General features: G+C 39.6%; 7 protein-coding genes across 7 annotated transcripts; 5 read left to right on the plus strand and 2 right to left on the minus strand.

The window, feature by feature from the left end:
• Nucleotides 1-1568: 1568 nt before the first annotated feature.
• Nucleotides 1569-2609, plus strand: BATDEDRAFT_90630 (uncharacterized protein; the record flags this gene model as incomplete). Its single annotated transcript, XM_006680768.1, has 1 exon — nt 1569-2609. The coding sequence occupies one exon, from the start codon at nt 1569-1571 to the stop codon at nt 2607-2609; it is 1041 nt and encodes a 346-aa protein (XP_006680831.1).
• A 1648-nt stretch (nt 2610-4257) lies between these two features.
• Nucleotides 4258-5436, plus strand: BATDEDRAFT_35614 (uncharacterized protein; the record flags this gene model as incomplete). Its single annotated transcript, XM_006680708.1, has 2 exons — nt 4258-4509; nt 4677-5436. Coding segments are annotated over exons 1-2 (807 nt in total), but the record flags the coding sequence as incomplete, so codon positions are not given.
• A 1082-nt stretch (nt 5437-6518) lies between these two features.
• Nucleotides 6519-7629, plus strand: BATDEDRAFT_90352 (uncharacterized protein). The gene is made up of 2 exons (XM_006680769.1): nt 6519-6619; nt 6845-7629. The coding sequence occupies exon 2, from the start codon at nt 6891-6893 to the stop codon at nt 7494-7496; it is 606 nt and encodes a 201-aa protein (XP_006680832.1). The 5' UTR covers nt 6519-6619; nt 6845-6890; the 3' UTR covers nt 7497-7629.
• Nucleotides 7630-8121: 492 nt separating this feature from the next.
• Nucleotides 8122-9543, plus strand: BATDEDRAFT_17297 (uncharacterized protein). Its single transcript, XM_006680578.1, has 2 exons — nt 8122-8146; nt 8316-9543. The coding sequence occupies exons 1-2, from the start codon at nt 8144-8146 to the stop codon at nt 9423-9425; spliced, it is 1113 nt and encodes a 370-aa protein (XP_006680641.1). The 5' UTR covers nt 8122-8143; the 3' UTR covers nt 9426-9543.
• Nucleotides 9544-10181: 638 nt separating this feature from the next.
• On the plus strand, nt 10182-11309 carry BATDEDRAFT_13095 (nicotinate-nucleotide diphosphorylase (carboxylating); the record flags this gene model as incomplete). Its single annotated transcript, XM_006680567.1, has 4 exons — nt 10182-10381; nt 10476-10628; nt 10697-10773; nt 10840-11309. 4 exons carry the CDS (start codon nt 10182-10184, stop codon nt 11307-11309), a joined length of 900 nt encoding a protein of 299 aa, XP_006680630.1.
• A 60-nt stretch (nt 11310-11369) lies between these two features.
• BATDEDRAFT_20268 (uncharacterized protein) lies at nt 11370-13387 on the minus strand (the record flags this gene model as incomplete). The annotated part of the gene is made up of 5 exons (XM_006680584.1): nt 11370-11620; nt 11678-12061; nt 12123-12578; nt 12634-13006; nt 13344-13387. The coding sequence occupies 5 exons, from the start codon at nt 13385-13387 to the stop codon at nt 11525-11527; spliced, it is 1353 nt and encodes a 450-aa protein (XP_006680647.1). The 3' UTR covers nt 11370-11524.
• Nucleotides 13388-13506: 119 nt separating this feature from the next.
• Nucleotides 13507-17656, minus strand: BATDEDRAFT_26434 (uncharacterized protein; the record flags this gene model as incomplete). The annotated part of the gene is made up of 4 exons (XM_006680603.1): nt 13507-16429; nt 16579-16736; nt 16980-17129; nt 17456-17656. 4 exons carry the CDS (start codon nt 17654-17656, stop codon nt 13507-13509), a joined length of 3432 nt encoding a protein of 1143 aa, XP_006680666.1.
• Nucleotides 17657-17744: the final 88 nt, after the last annotated feature.

Raw genomic sequence — 17744 nt, forward strand, 5'->3', positions numbered from 1 at the left:
GGGTGGTCATATCCCCGTATGGATTATTGCTTTGAACAAAGAATTTGATGTTCCAATAAAAGGGCTACATTTGATTTTGACCCCTTCTCTGCTAATTGAGATCCAGAGGGATCCACGCTTCATGAAATTACAGGTGTTAAAATAGTTGTTAGATGTCCGTACCAATTTTGGGAGACATGGAAGAAGCATAAGTATATATTTTAGGCATTTTTCTAAAGGGGTACTTTCTTTTGGCTAAATGATCAAGCAGTTGTACCTGAAAACACTGTACCACATTGTCAAGAGTCACACAACGACTCACAATAAACTCGACTGAATACAATTCATTAGTGACAAACTGATACTGTATGTATTTTTAATGTGGTGTGTTCATGTTTTATTGTGTGATATGTTCAAGTCATGCGTGTATTGTATCAGTCTAGTGTGTATTGTAGTTGTTTGATACACGATGATCACATACTATTGCATTGGTAATACATGGTATGGATTGAATACACATCATGATCACACAGCTCAGTCACGACCCAATTGACACAAACAGTCGAGTCGTGTAGTTTGGGTTCAGCTCGACACATTTGTATTGTCAATCTCGGACAAAACATCAAAAGTGAATCAAGGTCAACTGGAACAATCAACAGACTGGATCTAGTATGTGTAGTCGAACTGGGCTGCATATACTGATTACAGTAAACAACTCGAGTGTCGTTTTACTGGTTGTGGTTATGAGGACATGCCAGTGTTTGATGTATACATCGTTACAATGATGGGTCGGCAACAATGTGATGGAACTGGATGCGTAATATCAAAACCATGCCCAGAATACGTGATATAACAACAACTTGCAGCCATATTGACATAAATGAACCACTAAATAACAGTGTTGGTGTGAAATAAACAGTTGCATTACTGACATGTGTCATGATTGTTGTTGAACTAGATTGCAATCGTATTCGAGATTCAGAATACAACAAATGAGTGTACAGAGTTGTATTGACAATATCGACAGTCAAACACAATACATGAATGTGGGTTCAAACTTGATGATCGTATAATGTATGATTACTAAGAGTGCACAAAGTGTAGATTCAACATTATAGTCTGATTGTGTGTCATGATGATAGTCGTTGTATATCAAACACACAGTTTAGTCAATGTGTAGTAATCATTGTATATTGCAATTCAGAATACAGTCACTGCATGATGAATACTGGAGTGATCCATTTGACATGAATACAGTTGTAGAAGCAAAGCGTTTGCGGTTACACAACACTCATGAAGGGTGTGCTTTTCAAAATACCTGATCAAAGGGTCGTAAAAGCATAATTCAATTGACATGATCATCAAATCAATCAATATGATATTATGGATAGGGAGTAACATGCTGTCTAGTTTGATAGTGACCCACTACAAGCAATCAAATAGCCCTGTATAATTGGTTAACCTAAAAGGGTTAGGGTTGGTTTAATATACAAAAAATACAAATACAATCGATTACGCTCAGTCTTATAATCGACACCAGTCTCGACACTCTACTTTGTACTAATCGTTTAAACACATTGACCAATCTGATGAAATTGGTTGATATTTTACTTGTACTGACTGCGGCAGCAACCGCTAATGCAATACTGACACCGACTGATAACAATGGCTCACCACAAGCATCAGGCACTTCTAGTCAATTGTCTGGTCCAACCAATGATCTTAATCCACAAATTCCCGACCAAGACTGGCAAGATATAATGGATATAATTAATTCAAACACATCCAATGAAGACCAACAACAGCCAATGGATCAACCCAGTCCGAGCACTCCCAAACGAAGTCGAAAACGGCCAATTGATGAACACGGTTCAAGCATTTCCAAATATGATCAGAGACAATCGATGAATCAAGCCGGTCCGAGTGCTTCCAAACAAAGTCGGAAACAATCAATTGATAAACCCGGTCTAGGCATTCCTGACAAAGACTGGCAACGCCTAATAGATGAAATCAATTCAGACACTTTTGAAGACTGGCAAGAACTGTTTGATATAGCTGGTTTAAATACTCCCAGTCAAGTTTCTGACCCAATTGATCAAGTCAGTCCAAACACTTTTGACAAAGACCAACAACCAGCTGATCAACCCAGTTCAGGTATTCTCGATCAAACTCAGCAACACCTAATGGATGCAACTGATTTAAATATCTTCAACAAAGATCAGCAACAGCCGATTGATCAGTCCAGTCCAAGCACTTCCAGTCAACACCAGCAACAACCAATGAGTGAAAGCGAGTCAGACAATGCTGTTACAAATCAAGTTATTGTATTAAACGAACAGGATCAGAGAACCTTTAATCGCATGAAGAAAAGGCTTGTAGAGTCTAAAATAATACGAAACAACAAATGGCAAGAATATCGTAGGTATGTAGACCTTGAATTCGAACAATGGTCGGCGTTAGCAATGGGCAAAGAAATATCTGGATCAACGTACGATCCAAACATTGAAGAGAAATTAAGAAAAGAGTATAAAAAGTTAAGTACAAGAGTATACGGTATCAAACAAGAATTGAAGATTTTTATGAAAAGGCGTGGTTTGAGATTCGAAGAACCGGACTCGGATTCAGATTAATGATCTGTCGATGATTTTGAATAAACTCTCAGCTTTCTGATGTGTTGATATTTGTCGAGTATTGTGAATGGATTAACAACCATATCATTTATTGTGTATATTGTGTTTGGTATTACACCAACAGTTATTGGATTGTTGATTGATACATTGACATGGTTTGTTCCATATACATCAATGACATGATAACAACCAGTGTTGATTGTAACTATCAGTCATACTTGCAATCACTTGTCAGTTGTGTGGTTGCTGGAGTGTTGAGATATGAAATCTGTTGACTTGCACTGTATGTATGGAACCTTTGTATTTAGCTGGACTGTGATCACCAGCTGTGATATTACAGCCATTTCTGATGAAAGAATTATAGTAAGCAGGGATTCAAAATAATGATGGTTGAGCAATGACCCACATAACCTATTCTGTTATTGTCCACCGCTCTTTCATCTTATAAAGACACTTTCATCGTTCTTTAATAAACAACGCAATTACTTATCGATTCATTCCTTTGTATCTTTGATCTACTTGCCAATAATAATGAACATCAACATGCCACCATATGTCTGCGATCTTCATTGAGTCGATATGATATTGCTTGGAATATTGCAGTCAGTTCAGTTCATTGGTTGACAGGAACAATCCACATCCACTTGTCAGATTTGGATATTTGACGACACATTTACAAACCCAACAATTGACTGATTAGCACTGAATGATTAGTAATGATGGTTTTCAACTCGGTAACAATCGAATTGTACTGACCAACAATCCAAATAGAATCTAAACATGTGTGTATAGACAATCTAACAGTGTTTGAATGATCATATAATGGCTATGTAATCAAATCAGTCATGCATACAAGTCTGATATGGTTGTGTCAAGTCAAGACAATGGTTGCATTACAATCAAACTCAATCTGAATATTGAATATTGAAAAATGATAGTACTGACCAGTTGGATTGAAACTCGACTGGACAATACAAGTGAATACATGACAAATGCTTAAACACTATTCAAAGCATGTGAATTTGTCTCACATGATATCGAGTTTTGAATGTGAGACAAAATCACGTTTTGTTTGATCTTTTTTCTTTTCCTTTCTTTTCAATAACTCCAGAATGACTAGGTTTTATATTCAATACAAGGACAACTCTCCAGTATCAATATTCACTTATTTTGTTGAAAAACAAGTGGAAAAAAAAACACTCCTTACTGTTTTTGATCTGGTTTCAGCCTACAAGACAACGTCTTTTTTGAAGAATACACCAACCGAATTACTCACCATCTATTCTGTAGTGGATGGAGTGGAAATGACTTACAACTCTTGGGATCCCATTTCTGCTCTTGGTGAAAATGGAACCACTGAGCTCAACCCGCTTATCATTAAATCAAAAAATGATGATTACGATTGGAGCCATTTGTCAAGCTTTTTTACTAGCGAGTTTTCTGATATTAACGAGAACATACAAGTTGTTGAGACAGACCGTCAAGTCAAATTCAAATCAAAAGAATTGCGTATATTTTACAGTAATCAATGGCGTTTGGAAATAGGTCGCCTTCCAAACTTGCAGTTTCAAGACGTCAATTTTGAAACGGACATCCAAAAATGCGTAAATTCATTCATGGATGGAAACAAATTCCTTGGTCTTTTAATAGGACCTACAGGTTGTGGAAAAACCCATGAGATTATCAATAGGGCAAAAAAGCAATTCACAGTCTTTATTGACGCTCGATCTTACCCAGCTTTAGATGACTCTGATGATGCCTCACTCTTCTCATTGAAAGAAAGTTTTAGAAGCATCACTTCAAAATGGAAAAAACCGAATCAAGACCTGCCACAACTTCGTACTATTGCTTATGCCTTTCTACTATCTCGTGTTCTGTTTCTCAAATATCTCAAGCAAAGGTATCCTAACATAACTCCAGCACAGTTTCTCATTCATCAATTGTTCAACTCAAGAGCTATTGAATCATGCTTTCTGAAACTGAAACTATTGTCTTTGGACAAATTGAACGACATACATTTCAACTATATTGACAATGATTTGCGCTGCCTCTTTTGTTTTGATCAAGCTCATGTGTTGGTCGAACATCTTGGAAGCACGATTATCTCGTCAATGGAGGGAAATCACATCCAACAAAACGGAGATGTGAATGAAGATTCAAAAAGAGGAACACTCTCAGTCTTGCTGTATGTTATCAAACGTGAGAGATTTGCCAAAAAGGTTATTTTTGCTGGAACATCATCAAAACTACGCAACATTGACAACTTTGGATCATTTGGAACGAACCCTGTTGGTCCTCTTATTCTCAATGAATTCACAACTTGGGACTGTGAAATGGCGTTGGACTATGTGACTGCTTTTGTCGATATTCATCCGGATATTCTCAAGACTGTTCTTACCGACAACTATCGACCAAGAATTTTGGAAAACTTTGTATATGACTTGTTCAGTGCTGGAATCAATGACAATGACTCGGCAACGGCACAACGCATACGACTGAAAAAACAACATGCCTTTTCGAATATCAATGATATAGTAGAGGAATCTTACAATGCGGTAATTGATCGATTCACTCGTATGTCAATCGAACCTATTGCCAGAACCATCAGGGAAGATTCGCACACACATACTATGCTAAAGCTTATTTTATCATCAATGATGAAGACCAATCATGGACCAATACACTGCCAACTGGATGAAAATCAAAAAGATTTTTTCATGGATACTGTTGGATCCATATATCCCATTAATGAAACTGGCGAATACTCTTTTTTTGAAGGATATGTGATAGATTCGCTTTTCACGTTATTCAAAAAAGAGCTTGAAGAGTATCATTAGCACAAAAGGTAAAAAAACTACAGCCAAAGGAACATCACTTGAAGTCGTTATTTTGGCTGGTATGATCCAACAAAATAAACCATATCTTTCAAATGTCCTATCTAGTTTTGGTGTTTTGATTGCTGGTCTTGATGGTTTACAGTTTTCAACAATAGAGTGTAAGGCTGAAGATGGTACAATCATATCCGATAGACCAACAAGAGTCCTTTTTCGTCCTTCAAGCCAGTTTCGACCAGACATTTTCGCGTTTTTATCCAAACAAGTCTGCGTGTCATTTGGAATCAAGCTATATACATCAAAAATTCCTTCAGCAGTGTCTGCCGATAATCTTGAATCTACAAATCCAGACTTTTTCTTTATTAAAGCAGATCGGCCAACGAATAACGAAGCGTATTTGAAATGGCAGCAGAGTATATCTGATATTCTGCCAGAATTTTAAAGAGCGTTATTGCTCAGTAAATTTGATGAAACTCATCATTTCGCGAAACTGTCTGTTCATTATACTTTGACTCTCTTATTTAGTGCCCCGTTTTGCGTCAATACGGTGGTAAATAAAAGTGCTTTGTGGAAATACATCCATTAGCACGACTGCTCAACTGTGTATTAAACTACATCAGTCCGTTGTAGTGAACGGTAGTTTTTAAAAAACATTGAAACTATTAGTGTTTTCAAATCTAACATCAATAGTAGACATTTTAATAACTGAAGCAAGTCTGTAAAAATAGCATATCCATTTTTGCTTCAAACATTTTGTGAAAAAGAGATTTGCAGTGATGGATTTTTAATGGACTGTTTCCCATTACTGATTAGACACGTTTGCCAGATTGCTATTATCTAGCCATTCATGGTTCATGCACTGCCTTTATCTACGGTTTGTTTTGAAGACAACTCTAAGCTAACAGATATTTGATATGGAGACATTAGCAAACATGTTAAATATGTAGCAAAACCACCAAACATTGCAGTTTGTAGCAAAAAATCGGAAAACAAACGCATTGGCTCAGGTGGGCCAATTTTTATAGATAAAGCACGAAACAACTTTAATCACTCTATTACACCTGATTCAAAAAGCGTTTTGCTACCAACTATTCAGACTTGTTTTGATTTTCACCTGTACCCAACTCTATCACGTCTTACTGTGATAACCTTGCATCTGCTATTTGATATCTCTTGGTAAGTAGACTATTATATGTAAACTCCTGCTTGTGTGTATCTTTTTATAGCCTTCCTTATCTAGTTGGCTATTTTAAGATATACTTGACCTTTGTACTCTATCGCGCTCATATTGCAAGTTGCAGATACGCGAAATATGCAAAAAACACTACATGAAACCTTTCGAGTGATTATATTTCTAACTTGACTATTAAATGCATCATTGTGCTTTTTTGTAATCTGCAGAATCTTGAATTTTGTCAGTCCAATATTAAATTATAGTCTTTCAAAAATGGTATCTTTTGGAACTCGTCAAATGTTTGTCGCTGTGGTTGCTTTAGCTTTGCCTTTCCAGATGGTTGCAGCTCAGTCCTCATCTTCTTCAACATCGCCTGCGGCTGGATACACCTCACCAACTACATCTGCAGCAACCACGGTTGCTTCAACATCGCCTGCGGCTGGATACACCTCACCAACTACATCTGCAGCAACCACGGTTGCTTCAACATCGCCTGCGGCTGGATACACTTCTCCAACTACATCTGCAGCAACCACGGTTGCTTCAACATCGCCTGCGGCTGGATACACTTCTCCAACTACATCTGCAGCAACCACGGTTGCTTCAACATCGCCTGCAGGTGGATACACTTCTCCAGCTGCACCTGTAACAACTACAGTTGCTTCAACATCTCCCGCAGGTGGATACACTTCTCCAACCACTTCCCCAGCTGCCATGTCGACTACTTCGCCAGGTGGTTACGTGTCACCTACACCAACTAGATCAACCACAGCAACCAGTACAGGTGTAGTGAGTGCAGCTACAAGTTACAGTGGTGCACATTCATCATCGTTGGTAATTGCACTTACTATCATCACAACTCTTTTTGCGTTCTTTTAAACTTGATATCGTGTAAATGTCCAGACGCGTTTTCAAACCACAAATTTACAGTCGTATTCACGTAAAGTGGGACACTTGTATTTATCCTGCAGTGACTTTTTTCGCTTCAGAATAAACAATGGTTAAATATACAGTTTTTTATTAGAAATTGACATGAATGGACATTTCTAGCTTTCCACAGCACGTTCATTGGTGCATACAAATTATAATTTTGAACCTTTTTCCTCATCTTTGGTACAGCCATACATTGTACAATCATCAAAATCACCGCTATATTCATGTAAAACACTAAATAGGGGTGTTTAATAAACTGCCAGTCTGATGAAACGATGATTTTCACCAGATTGACTGGACAATATTGTGTTTAAAGTCATTGGCAAAAGAGGTGAGAATCAAGGCTATATTTCGTTATTTTCAAGTGATACATGAAAACTATTTAATTGTTCATGTCAAAATGAATATCTTGTATATTGATCATCAAATAGATTCCAGTCTAAACTTGACAGTATTATGAATGCGATGGTAAGAATAAACCAAAAGTGACTACTAACACGTGATACAAAGTCTTAATCATGTGACAAAAAGAATTAGTGAGAATTTTGCATGCAAGCCAGTCTGCCCGTCACTAACCTTTTATAACAGTACAGATGGTTAGTAGAATGTATGATCAAGGACTGCTCCAAGTAGCATGCATCCATATGACTGATGTGCTTTTTGATCGATGCATCCATATGGCTGCTCTGCTTTTTGATGGATTGATACAGTTGAACGATGCATTGAACTCGACTAACACTCGATATTTTTGTTAAACTGCTCTAGTCTGCTCGTCCAGTTGTTACCGTATTCTCTGAGAAAGGCTCCACTATTGGAACCGTCACCCTTCCAGCTGTCTTCACGGCACCCATTCGTGATGATATTGTCAACTTTGTTCACACCAATGTTGCCAAGAACAAGCGTCAGGCTTACGCAGTTTCTGTTAAAGCTGGTCATCAGACTTCGGCCATCTCTTGGGGTACTGGTCGTGCTGTTGCCCGTATTCCCCGTGTAAGTGGCAGCGGTACTCATCGTGCCGGTCAGGCTGCTTTTGGTAACATGTGCCGTGGCGGTCGCATGTTTGCTCCTACCAAGGTATGGCGCAAGTGGCATGTCAAGGTTAACCAGAACCAGCGTCGTTTTGCTACTGCATCTGCTTTGGCTGCATCTGCTCTTCCTTCCCTTGTTCTTGCTCGTGGTCACAAGATTGAGCAGATTGATGAAGTTCCTCTTGTTGTCTCTTCTGCTGTGGAGGCTTTCACCAAGACCAAGGCCGCTATTGCCTTGCTTAAACAACTCAAGGCATACAGCGATGTTGAAAAGGTCGTCAACTCCAAGAAACTGCGTGCTGGTGTCGGTAAACTCCGTAATCGTCGTCATACTCAGCGTCGCGGTCCTCTTGTGATCTACGACAACAATGAAGGTATTGCTCGCGCCTTTAGCAATATTCCCGGTGTTGAAACCTGCTCAGTCAATGCTCTCAATATTCTTCAACTTGCTCCTGGTGGCCATGTTGGTCGTTTTGTCATTTGGACTCAGGCTGCTTTTGAAAAGCTCGATGCTCTGTATGGCACTGCTAGCACTCCATCTCAGCTTAAAAAGGACTATACTCTTCCTGTTTCGATCGTCTCCAACCCTGATCTGCCTCGTCTTATCAACTCTGACGAAATTCAGGCTGTTGTTCGCCCAGCTGGAACATCTCGTCCCAAATGTCCTTTTGCCCAGAAGAAGAATCCCCTCAAGAACATGGGTCTTCTCAACCGTCTCAATCCCTATGCTCAGACTTTGCGTCGTCGTGATATTGTCAACGATCTTATGCACAAGGAAGGCAAGGCAGTCAAGAAGGTGCACAAAAAGGTTCACAACAAGGCCTTTATTGCCAGCCTTCTTGAATAAACCTTTTGAATGTGTTACCACATGACTTGGAAATTGTGAGTTTATAAAGTCATTCATTGCAAACTAAAATAAAAAAGTAGATTGTAGGGATTGATAACCTATAAACTACCATTTCAAGACTTGTATATTTCAAAAGTCTGAATAGAATTGACACTTGTTGAATTGAATTTGTGTGCATTCAAAATACGAATAGTATAAAAGCAGACTTGAATGAATAATTAAAGCAATAGTATATTTACAACTATATTCACGTAAAATGAAATACTAAACTAGAATACATGATAAACGGTCATGTTTGACTAATACCAATCTTACTGGACAACATTGCTTTATAAACTCTTTTAGTTCACTCGTCTCCATGCTCATTCTTGTACAAGAATACAGAACGAATATTCACATTCCTGTTTCAATACATTTCACGTCCTTGACATATTTTCAATCTCCAACTTTACTTTTCTCAGCAAACATTTGAAGTGGACATTGCGCGACCGGCATGTATAGTTGCATTCCCGAGATTATTATCTTGAATTAGAACGTATCTGACATTAGAATACAAGAGTTTCAATAAAAGAAATATTGAATAACAAAGAGTGTTATTCCAGAGCAATCATTACAAGATGAATACAAAAGTGTTGTTTTACATGAATACGACAGCAAGAATGCAAGTTCATATCAAGTATTCAGTAAATTTGATGAATTGACAGTTTATTCGACACTTTGTGTTTTGCGTGAATACAGCTGTGATTGAGATTTAACATGCCAGACTATAGTCATCTACTGCCTACCAACTGGAAACTTCAAGTGTCATCATGGCTTGATGAAGACACTCCTACATTCGATTATGGCGGATTTGTTGTTGGTGAGACGGACCAAACTGCTGCTCTTTATTGCAAGGCTAAAGGAGTTCTTGCTGGAGTTCCATTTTTTAATCAAGTCTTTAGTCAAGTGGGATGCAGGTCAAGCACACTCGACTTATTCCAACTGATTCAGTATCGTTCAAACTGCCACGATGGGTTAAACCTAACTACTGATTTTATGTATTGAAAACAGAGTCGAATGGCATGTAGATGAAGGAACTTTGATTGATCCACCACTCAACGGCAAGGTTGAAGTCGCTCGAGTTTATGGCAAGGCTCGACACTTGCTTTTAGGAGAACGACCTGCTCTTAACATGCTTGCTCGTGCTAGTGGTATTGCTACCAAGTAAGCCAACATCCGATTGATCTGATGATCAGTCAACAGTGGTTGACCCAATGATTATACGTTTGTAGAGCTAGTCATTTGAGAAAGATCAAGGATGACAACAACTGGCATGGTGTCATTGCTGCTACTAGGAAAACTACTCCAGGTAATCTTGGTATGATGATCGTGCTGATCTACGTATTGATCTTTTTTTTTACTTTATACCGTTTAGGGTTTCGTATTGTTGAAAAATACGCTAGCTTGGTCGGTGGGGTGGACACTCATCGCATGGACCTTTCTTCAATGATCATGCTCAAGGACAACCATATCTGGGCAACTGGATCCATCACGGATGCAGTCAAAAAAGCCAGATCGGTCGGTGGATTTGCTTTGAAGATTGAAGTGGAATGTGGTTCCGAGGCCGAGGCTACCGAAGCTATTCTTGCTGGTGCTGACATCATCATGTTGGATAATTTCAATGGAGATGGAATTCACGTTGCTGCAAAGAATCTAAAGCAGATGTTTGGTGACAGTGCCAGTCCAGGCCAAAAACGCCAGTTTTTGATCGAAGGCAGTGGTGGGTTGACTCAAGATAATGTCAAGGATTACTTTTCAGAATATGTCGATATTTTAAGCTTTGGTGCCATTACTCAAAGTGTTCCACATATTGATTTCTCTCTTAAAGTGATTCCCAAAATCTAATTGCTTTTTTGATAAGCTCTTATATTCTCCAATTCTCTAAACATTCAAACTAAAATGAATCGACACTCCGCATTGGATGGTTATCTATTCATCACAGTATCGCATTGCAAGATTGAATATAGTTTGAAACTCAAAGCAGAATATCGTCATTGTCGAGTCTGATAATTTGGGCATGGACAGTGGCCAGAAATAATGGAAAATAATCAAAAGGCTTTTTACAAGATCGATCCAAAGACTTTGTTGTAACGTGCAATACTGGGTCCGTGCTCTTCGTATTGAGCTTTGGTGTGACAGTAGCTAAAGAATTCGGGCTGACATCAAGAGTTAGAAAATTGCTCAATATATTTTATAAAGCAAATACCACTTACAGTATCAGCCAAAAGACTGCCACCAAACCATACGGCATATCGCTGCTTTTTATGCGAAATCACATTGACATCAATCTGCTTAGCCTTGATTTGGGATTCAGCTTGCATATTAACCTGCGAAGACACTTCAGAAGCCTTGATGCGGAAATCCACCATTCGCTTAATGTCACGCTGAAGTCGCTTGCTAAAGTCCTTGTACATGGTAGAACCACCAGAAAGAACAATATTTTTGTAAAGACCACGACGCACATCAATCGGACAGGATTGAATCACTTGATCAACCACTTCAGGCAAGGGTGTCAAAAAGTCGGAGCTAACGATTTCTGGATTGAAAAAGATTTCTGGAGCCATGAATCGCTCAAACCCAACATCCACCGAATACGGCTAAAGTTGAAACATGGCATGGTGAGTGGATTGACATTAAAAATGTAGAGTTCAATTTTACCTTTTTGGTTATACTGTGAATAAAATCAGCACGCTTGATCCATTTTTCACCTTCTGTTTCATACTTTCTAAACTCCTTGACAATGTCTGGACAGACATAGGAATACATTTCCTTGATTCGTTTCGCGACCTCCAATGATTCTTCTGGCGGGATCGAGTTTTCACGCTCTCGGAGCAGTTGCTGAACAAAATAGGTGATATCACGACCAGCAATAGGAATATGCTTGATAGAAGAGCCAATCACGTACCCTTCCGCAACAGGAATGACGTGGGTTACACCATCTCCACTATCAATGACGGTACCAGTGAGAGTCTGTTCACCTTTACCGCTCGTCCACGATGCAGCAAGAGCAAGAACGGCCTGAACAGCAATATAAATTCCCTTTACACCAAAAGACTCAAAGAAAATCTCGGCAGTGTATTCTCTGTTTTCCGGAGCATTAAGTGGTGGCTCAGTCTACATTCAAAACACATTAGATCGAGTCGAATCAACACAACCAACAATGACTTACTAAAAGAAAACAATGATCTTCAGGCTCACAGCGCAAGTATTGGAATAAACAAGCTTGATGAAACTTTTCCATCAAGTCCCAGTTGTCCACTTGGCCATGACGGATGGGCGAGGACAAGGAATATGTTTTTGAGTTTGCAACAGCTTCATCGCCAATGTAATAATCAAGATCTTCAATGCCTCGTTTGGATGAGACATTGTTTGTAGCACCGCCAGAACCGCCCATACCAGAGCCTGCACCACCTGAAGCAGATGAAGATGAACCACCAGTTTTGGAAGACGAACCGCCCACAACGTTTACATCTCGAGTTGCAATACTTGTTGGAATGATGAATGCAGGGTCGTTGTTACCTGAATAACCCATCTTGGTATATCTAATAAGAGTTCAAGATCCAGAACATGATCAACCATGTAAACATATTGAATCAGTATCAAGAATTGGACAAGATAGCATTGAATGTAACTTATAAAGAATGGACTTGTTTTAAAGTCCATTCAGATAGACTGAATCCTTGAGCATCGAAACAGAGACAATGTCTGCAAGAGTTTACTGTAGAATTCAAGTCTAATAGAATAATATTATGCAATATTCTTGGTGTGATATTTCCATCCGACTAGATTCAAGCCCTGGACTACGACTGGACAGTCATGACTGCACATTCAATATTCAATAGAAAAGCAATTCACTAAATATTATCATACAAGTCTTACCCAGTGCCATTGTCAATAACAACAGTGGGAAGTCTGTGTGCCATGGTCGTTGAGTTGAGGGTTAAATAGCGACAAACTGGTAAAAACTTGATGCTCAAACCATGACAATTCCATCGTATTTGATATTGCTTTAATCCTTAATCTATATCAAAACTCTTATTTATTATTCACACATTGAGAGTAATCCTTGCAGCATCCCAATCTGCTCGTCATCCACTCTGCGGCATTTTAATTCATCTCTCAATGTCAGATTCTCTGCTCGTAACTGTTGAATCTCCGCCAACATGGATCCTGCTCCATGCGACGTCTTGGCTAGTAAAGATACTGGCTCGTCGCATGGTATGTTTCGCGTAGTTGTGTCAGTAGGTGACTCGGGTGTGATTGCGTGAGCTGATGGATATAGATTAGTTAAAGCAGTGATCTGTGCTTGGATCGATTCTAAGACAGTTCGTGCCGAGTTGACTTGCTGTTGGAGAGCTTCCAATACCAACGAGTGTGTAACACGCTCTTCATTCGTTGATAGAGTACTCCGTGTCAAAGGCTCGTCCATGCAAGTGCAATGATGTGTATGCCCACAGGGCATATCTACAGTCTTGGTCATACTCCCCAATACAGTTTGGCTTGTATGTGGAACTGTCGAGTTATTTCCAATCGTATAGCTTGATGGTGTAGGAATGAATAGGCGTGAACCTTGTGGATACAATGCTACCAAAAATGGGTCTGTTTCTGTGTTGGATATTGCAATAGTACTCGATGCGGCAAAAGATTGCAAGGATGCATCGGATCGATCAGGCGATCCGCTCGAGATTGCCAAATCTAAATTGCTTTTATTGTGGCTCATTTGAGTTTCAAAAGTGGTTACGAGTGGATGCGGAACAGAAAACTTGGATTGAATAAGCTTTTGTTGGCTATGCATGTGTTGATACGGAGTATACTGGTGCTGGTATCTCCTTTGATAAGGATGAGATAATTGTCGATTATACAGATTTTGCTGTTCGATCGAAAGTGGTTGAGTGGGCATGGCTAAAGAATTAGTAGAATGTTCAAATTGATCACCAATAGATTTAGACTGTGTGTCGTACAATGTTTGTGGGCTGGGCTGCTGCAACGGTGGTGGATGGGGAAGCAACTGGCCAAACATTTGGCCTTGATATGGACTGGGAAATAATGAATTCACGCAAGAGTGAATTGTAGGTAAACTTATGGCAGATAAAGCCGTAAATGATACAGATGTGGACAAGGTAGCAGTAAAGGCATTGTCTGCATTACTGCTTCCGTTGGATACAGCAGTGGTCGCAGAAACTGCACCTAACGAGGTTTGATAAAAAGAATCGCTTGCTAGCTTTTCACGAGCTACCCAGATTGAAGATGACAGGGGGCCATCAAAAATTGGGTATCGTGATGGTTCGGCAGCTGGAGCAGCAGAAGCCGATGACAAAGTAGTGGCAACTGCTGTTTGAAATGGTGTAGAGGAAAATCTAGGCGAGCAGGGCTTGGAATTAAAAACAGAAGACGAGTGTGCGTCCCTCGTGCTTTGCTGGTCAAACAGACTAGATTGAGATGCACGATGGGGTGATGTCAGCGCAGATGAAGTGATATCAACAGTAGTTGTAGTGTTTTCCACATCGCGATCGACTAAAATTTCACAGTCGGCAGCAACAGATTCAGGCAACTGAATGCCAAAATCAGAAGATGACAAGCATGAAATCTCTTTACTATTTGATATACATTGTGAGCCAGTTACGCAAATGGCTTGATTGTTAGAATCAAAAGAATCTAGCTGGTAGGTTTCTGTACTGGTAGCGGAAGGTGCGGGATCAAGAAATGGTAAGCGCGGTAAAGCAGGTGGCTTAATAAGCGTAGTGTTGGAAAGAGAAGTTTCGACTTGAGCAGCCAAGCTTTTCTGGACCTGCTCAGGCGGCTGTTGCACATGTGGGATAGATTCATAGGATGTCTTTATAAGGGCAGTGTTGGCTTGTGCGTCAGACTGAAAAGTGATATCGGTATCAACCACTAGTGCACTCCCATTCACTCGGCTCGGCTTACGCTTTCCTCGCGAGCCGCGTGTGCGAAATGGCTTCTTGCTTGTGTTGTCATCTGGCACATTTGAAAAACTGGCAGTCGGTGGATTAGGGTTTTGTTTCTTGGAAAATATAGCAGTAAAGTTGGTTGTTATGTTGATGGTATTTAATGCTGCTGAAGCGCTTAAAGTATCAAAAAAATACACTAAACAAGATGCCTGATAAAACTGGGCATCTTTAAACCCTTCAAAAAATGAAAAAAATGCATAAAGATCGTCGTCTGTTGAAGTCGAGGGAAAGTCTGCTACACGTACAATCGAATTGACGGCTCCAATGGAAGAGTTGGAGATGGCATGCAGTGTGTAGTCTGCACGGGCAAAACTGGCCTTCATGCGAGTCTTGAACAGTACTTCTTCAATAGCATGTGATGCAGTTTGAATATCTTTAAAACATACAAAGCAGTAATCTGGATAAAATGCAATCATGGAAAATCCAGTAAACGCTTTAAACATTTTGTAAAGACCCGCCATATCCTTGTCAATCTGCGTAACATGAATAGTGCATTTCGGAGACCGCTGTGATATAATGTTTATATTTCCAGAACCAAACCCTTTAGATAGAGTGTTGGATTTGAGATTACCGCAAGATTGGACAGTGTGGTTTAACGTAGATGACGTAGTGCCACTATCTATGCTACAACTTCTTATTGAAGTCGATGCCGAATTGATATGTCCGTTTGAGTCGTTCTGACAGACAGCATATTCCGTCATGGACGACACAGGATCAGCCAATCCGGTACTTTGTAATTGAGCATCAGACTTGGGTATGAGCAAAGATGAAGCATTTTGATCCGATGGTATGTACAGTTCGTTGAGAGCAGAGTTGGTCTCGCTTTTTGAATGTGCAACTGAATTGTTAAAGTTGCCCGACTCTGCTCCACATCGATTGCCTTTTGTAGAAAAATTGGCAAACAAATTGGTGTGCGAGTTTAAGCTTTCCAACGCATTTGTTGCATCTTGGACGCTCTTGAATCGAACAAGAGCGTGGTTGGGGAAAAACCGACAACTAAAATGTAGTCGAATGGTAGACGGCATTAGATTAGATACTTTCTAGTACTCTCAACAACACAATTCGATTGATGATGATGGTATTTCAAAATCAAAATATAGATAGTCCTTGACCTCAATCACTAGAAATAAAGCATCAATACGTACCTGTCGTAACCCGCATAGGTTCCAAATATTCCTGCAAGCTCGTCCTCGGTTAAAAAAGGAAATAAGCTAACATACAGAATCGAGCTAGGAGGAACAGGAATGGATGGCTGGGAGTGGCCCAGTATACCACTTTTTGCATGAGATGCCTGCATTTGTGTCTAAAAATTGAAATCAAGATCAAACATGTATCAATTTAGAACTGGTTTGTAAATCCAATAAAGCATGCAAGTGAATGGTAAAACAGTCATTGCGTCATAATTCAATACACTGCATGCATTATGCAAATTTTGTAGCAGCAACCCCATCAGCCAAATATTAAAAGGCAGAATATTATAAAAATAACAATATAAAGTGACCAGTATGATTCTCCGACTTCAAGGCTGGTCGACCAACAAACAAACCACATTTCGAAGCCACGCGCAAAACAACCGCCCGATAGCGGCGGAACAGCAGCAAGTAATGCCTTTATCTTCCAAACATAGAAAGACTTGATAAATAGCTAATACAACAAAGATGACGAGATGCTGAAAAGAGTGCACAAGCAACGACATCTTTGACGTATATTCAGGCAGATTCAGCATTAAAAAGTATATTTTGCCTTTGTAGATTCAACCCCAACTACTGCAGTTGTCTTGTCATCAGAATGCAATACACCATCAACACCGTTTTTACAAAGACAGCATGTACACTGTACAAGGGGAATAGGAAATCAAAGCTTACAATGGAGTTGCTAAGCCAATCTACCACAAATTCTATTGTTGATGGAAATTCATAGAAATCATATTTCAAGCATTCGCCCCTAAAACGACTCGATTATATTCTCCAACATCCCACCAGATTCGACACATCTAGTAACAATACATGACTATAGACCCACCTTGGTGTGAATAGTGTTGATGGCTTGGGTTGCAAAAGTCAGATCCGAGAAGCAGACGAACAAATAGTCTGAATGAAAAGCCATACGACGGAATCCAGGCATGGCTTCAAACATAAGTTTGAGACCAACCTTTTCCTCTGAAGATAAATTAGTTACATGAATGGTGGTTTTACTGAGTGGTCGGGGCTGTTGTTGGGGCATTTTATTTCATAAAAAGAGCTTAAGTTGAATAGACTACGCAATGTTAGATGCAGCAAGCTGAATGGTTGGAGTTCTGAGGACGTGCAGA

This window comes from Batrachochytrium dendrobatidis, assembly GCF_000203795.2.
Source record: "Batrachochytrium dendrobatidis JAM81 unplaced genomic scaffold BATDEscaffold_10, whole genome shotgun sequence".
NCBI lineage: Eukaryota > Fungi > Chytridiomycota > Chytridiomycetes > Rhizophydiales > Batrachochytrium > Batrachochytrium dendrobatidis.

Excerpts from the sequence above, each read along its gene's own strand:
- BATDEDRAFT_90352 (XM_006680769.1), top strand. The coding sequence starts at position 6,891 with ATGGTATCTTTTGGAACTCGTCAAATGTTTGTCGCTGTGGTTGCTTTA.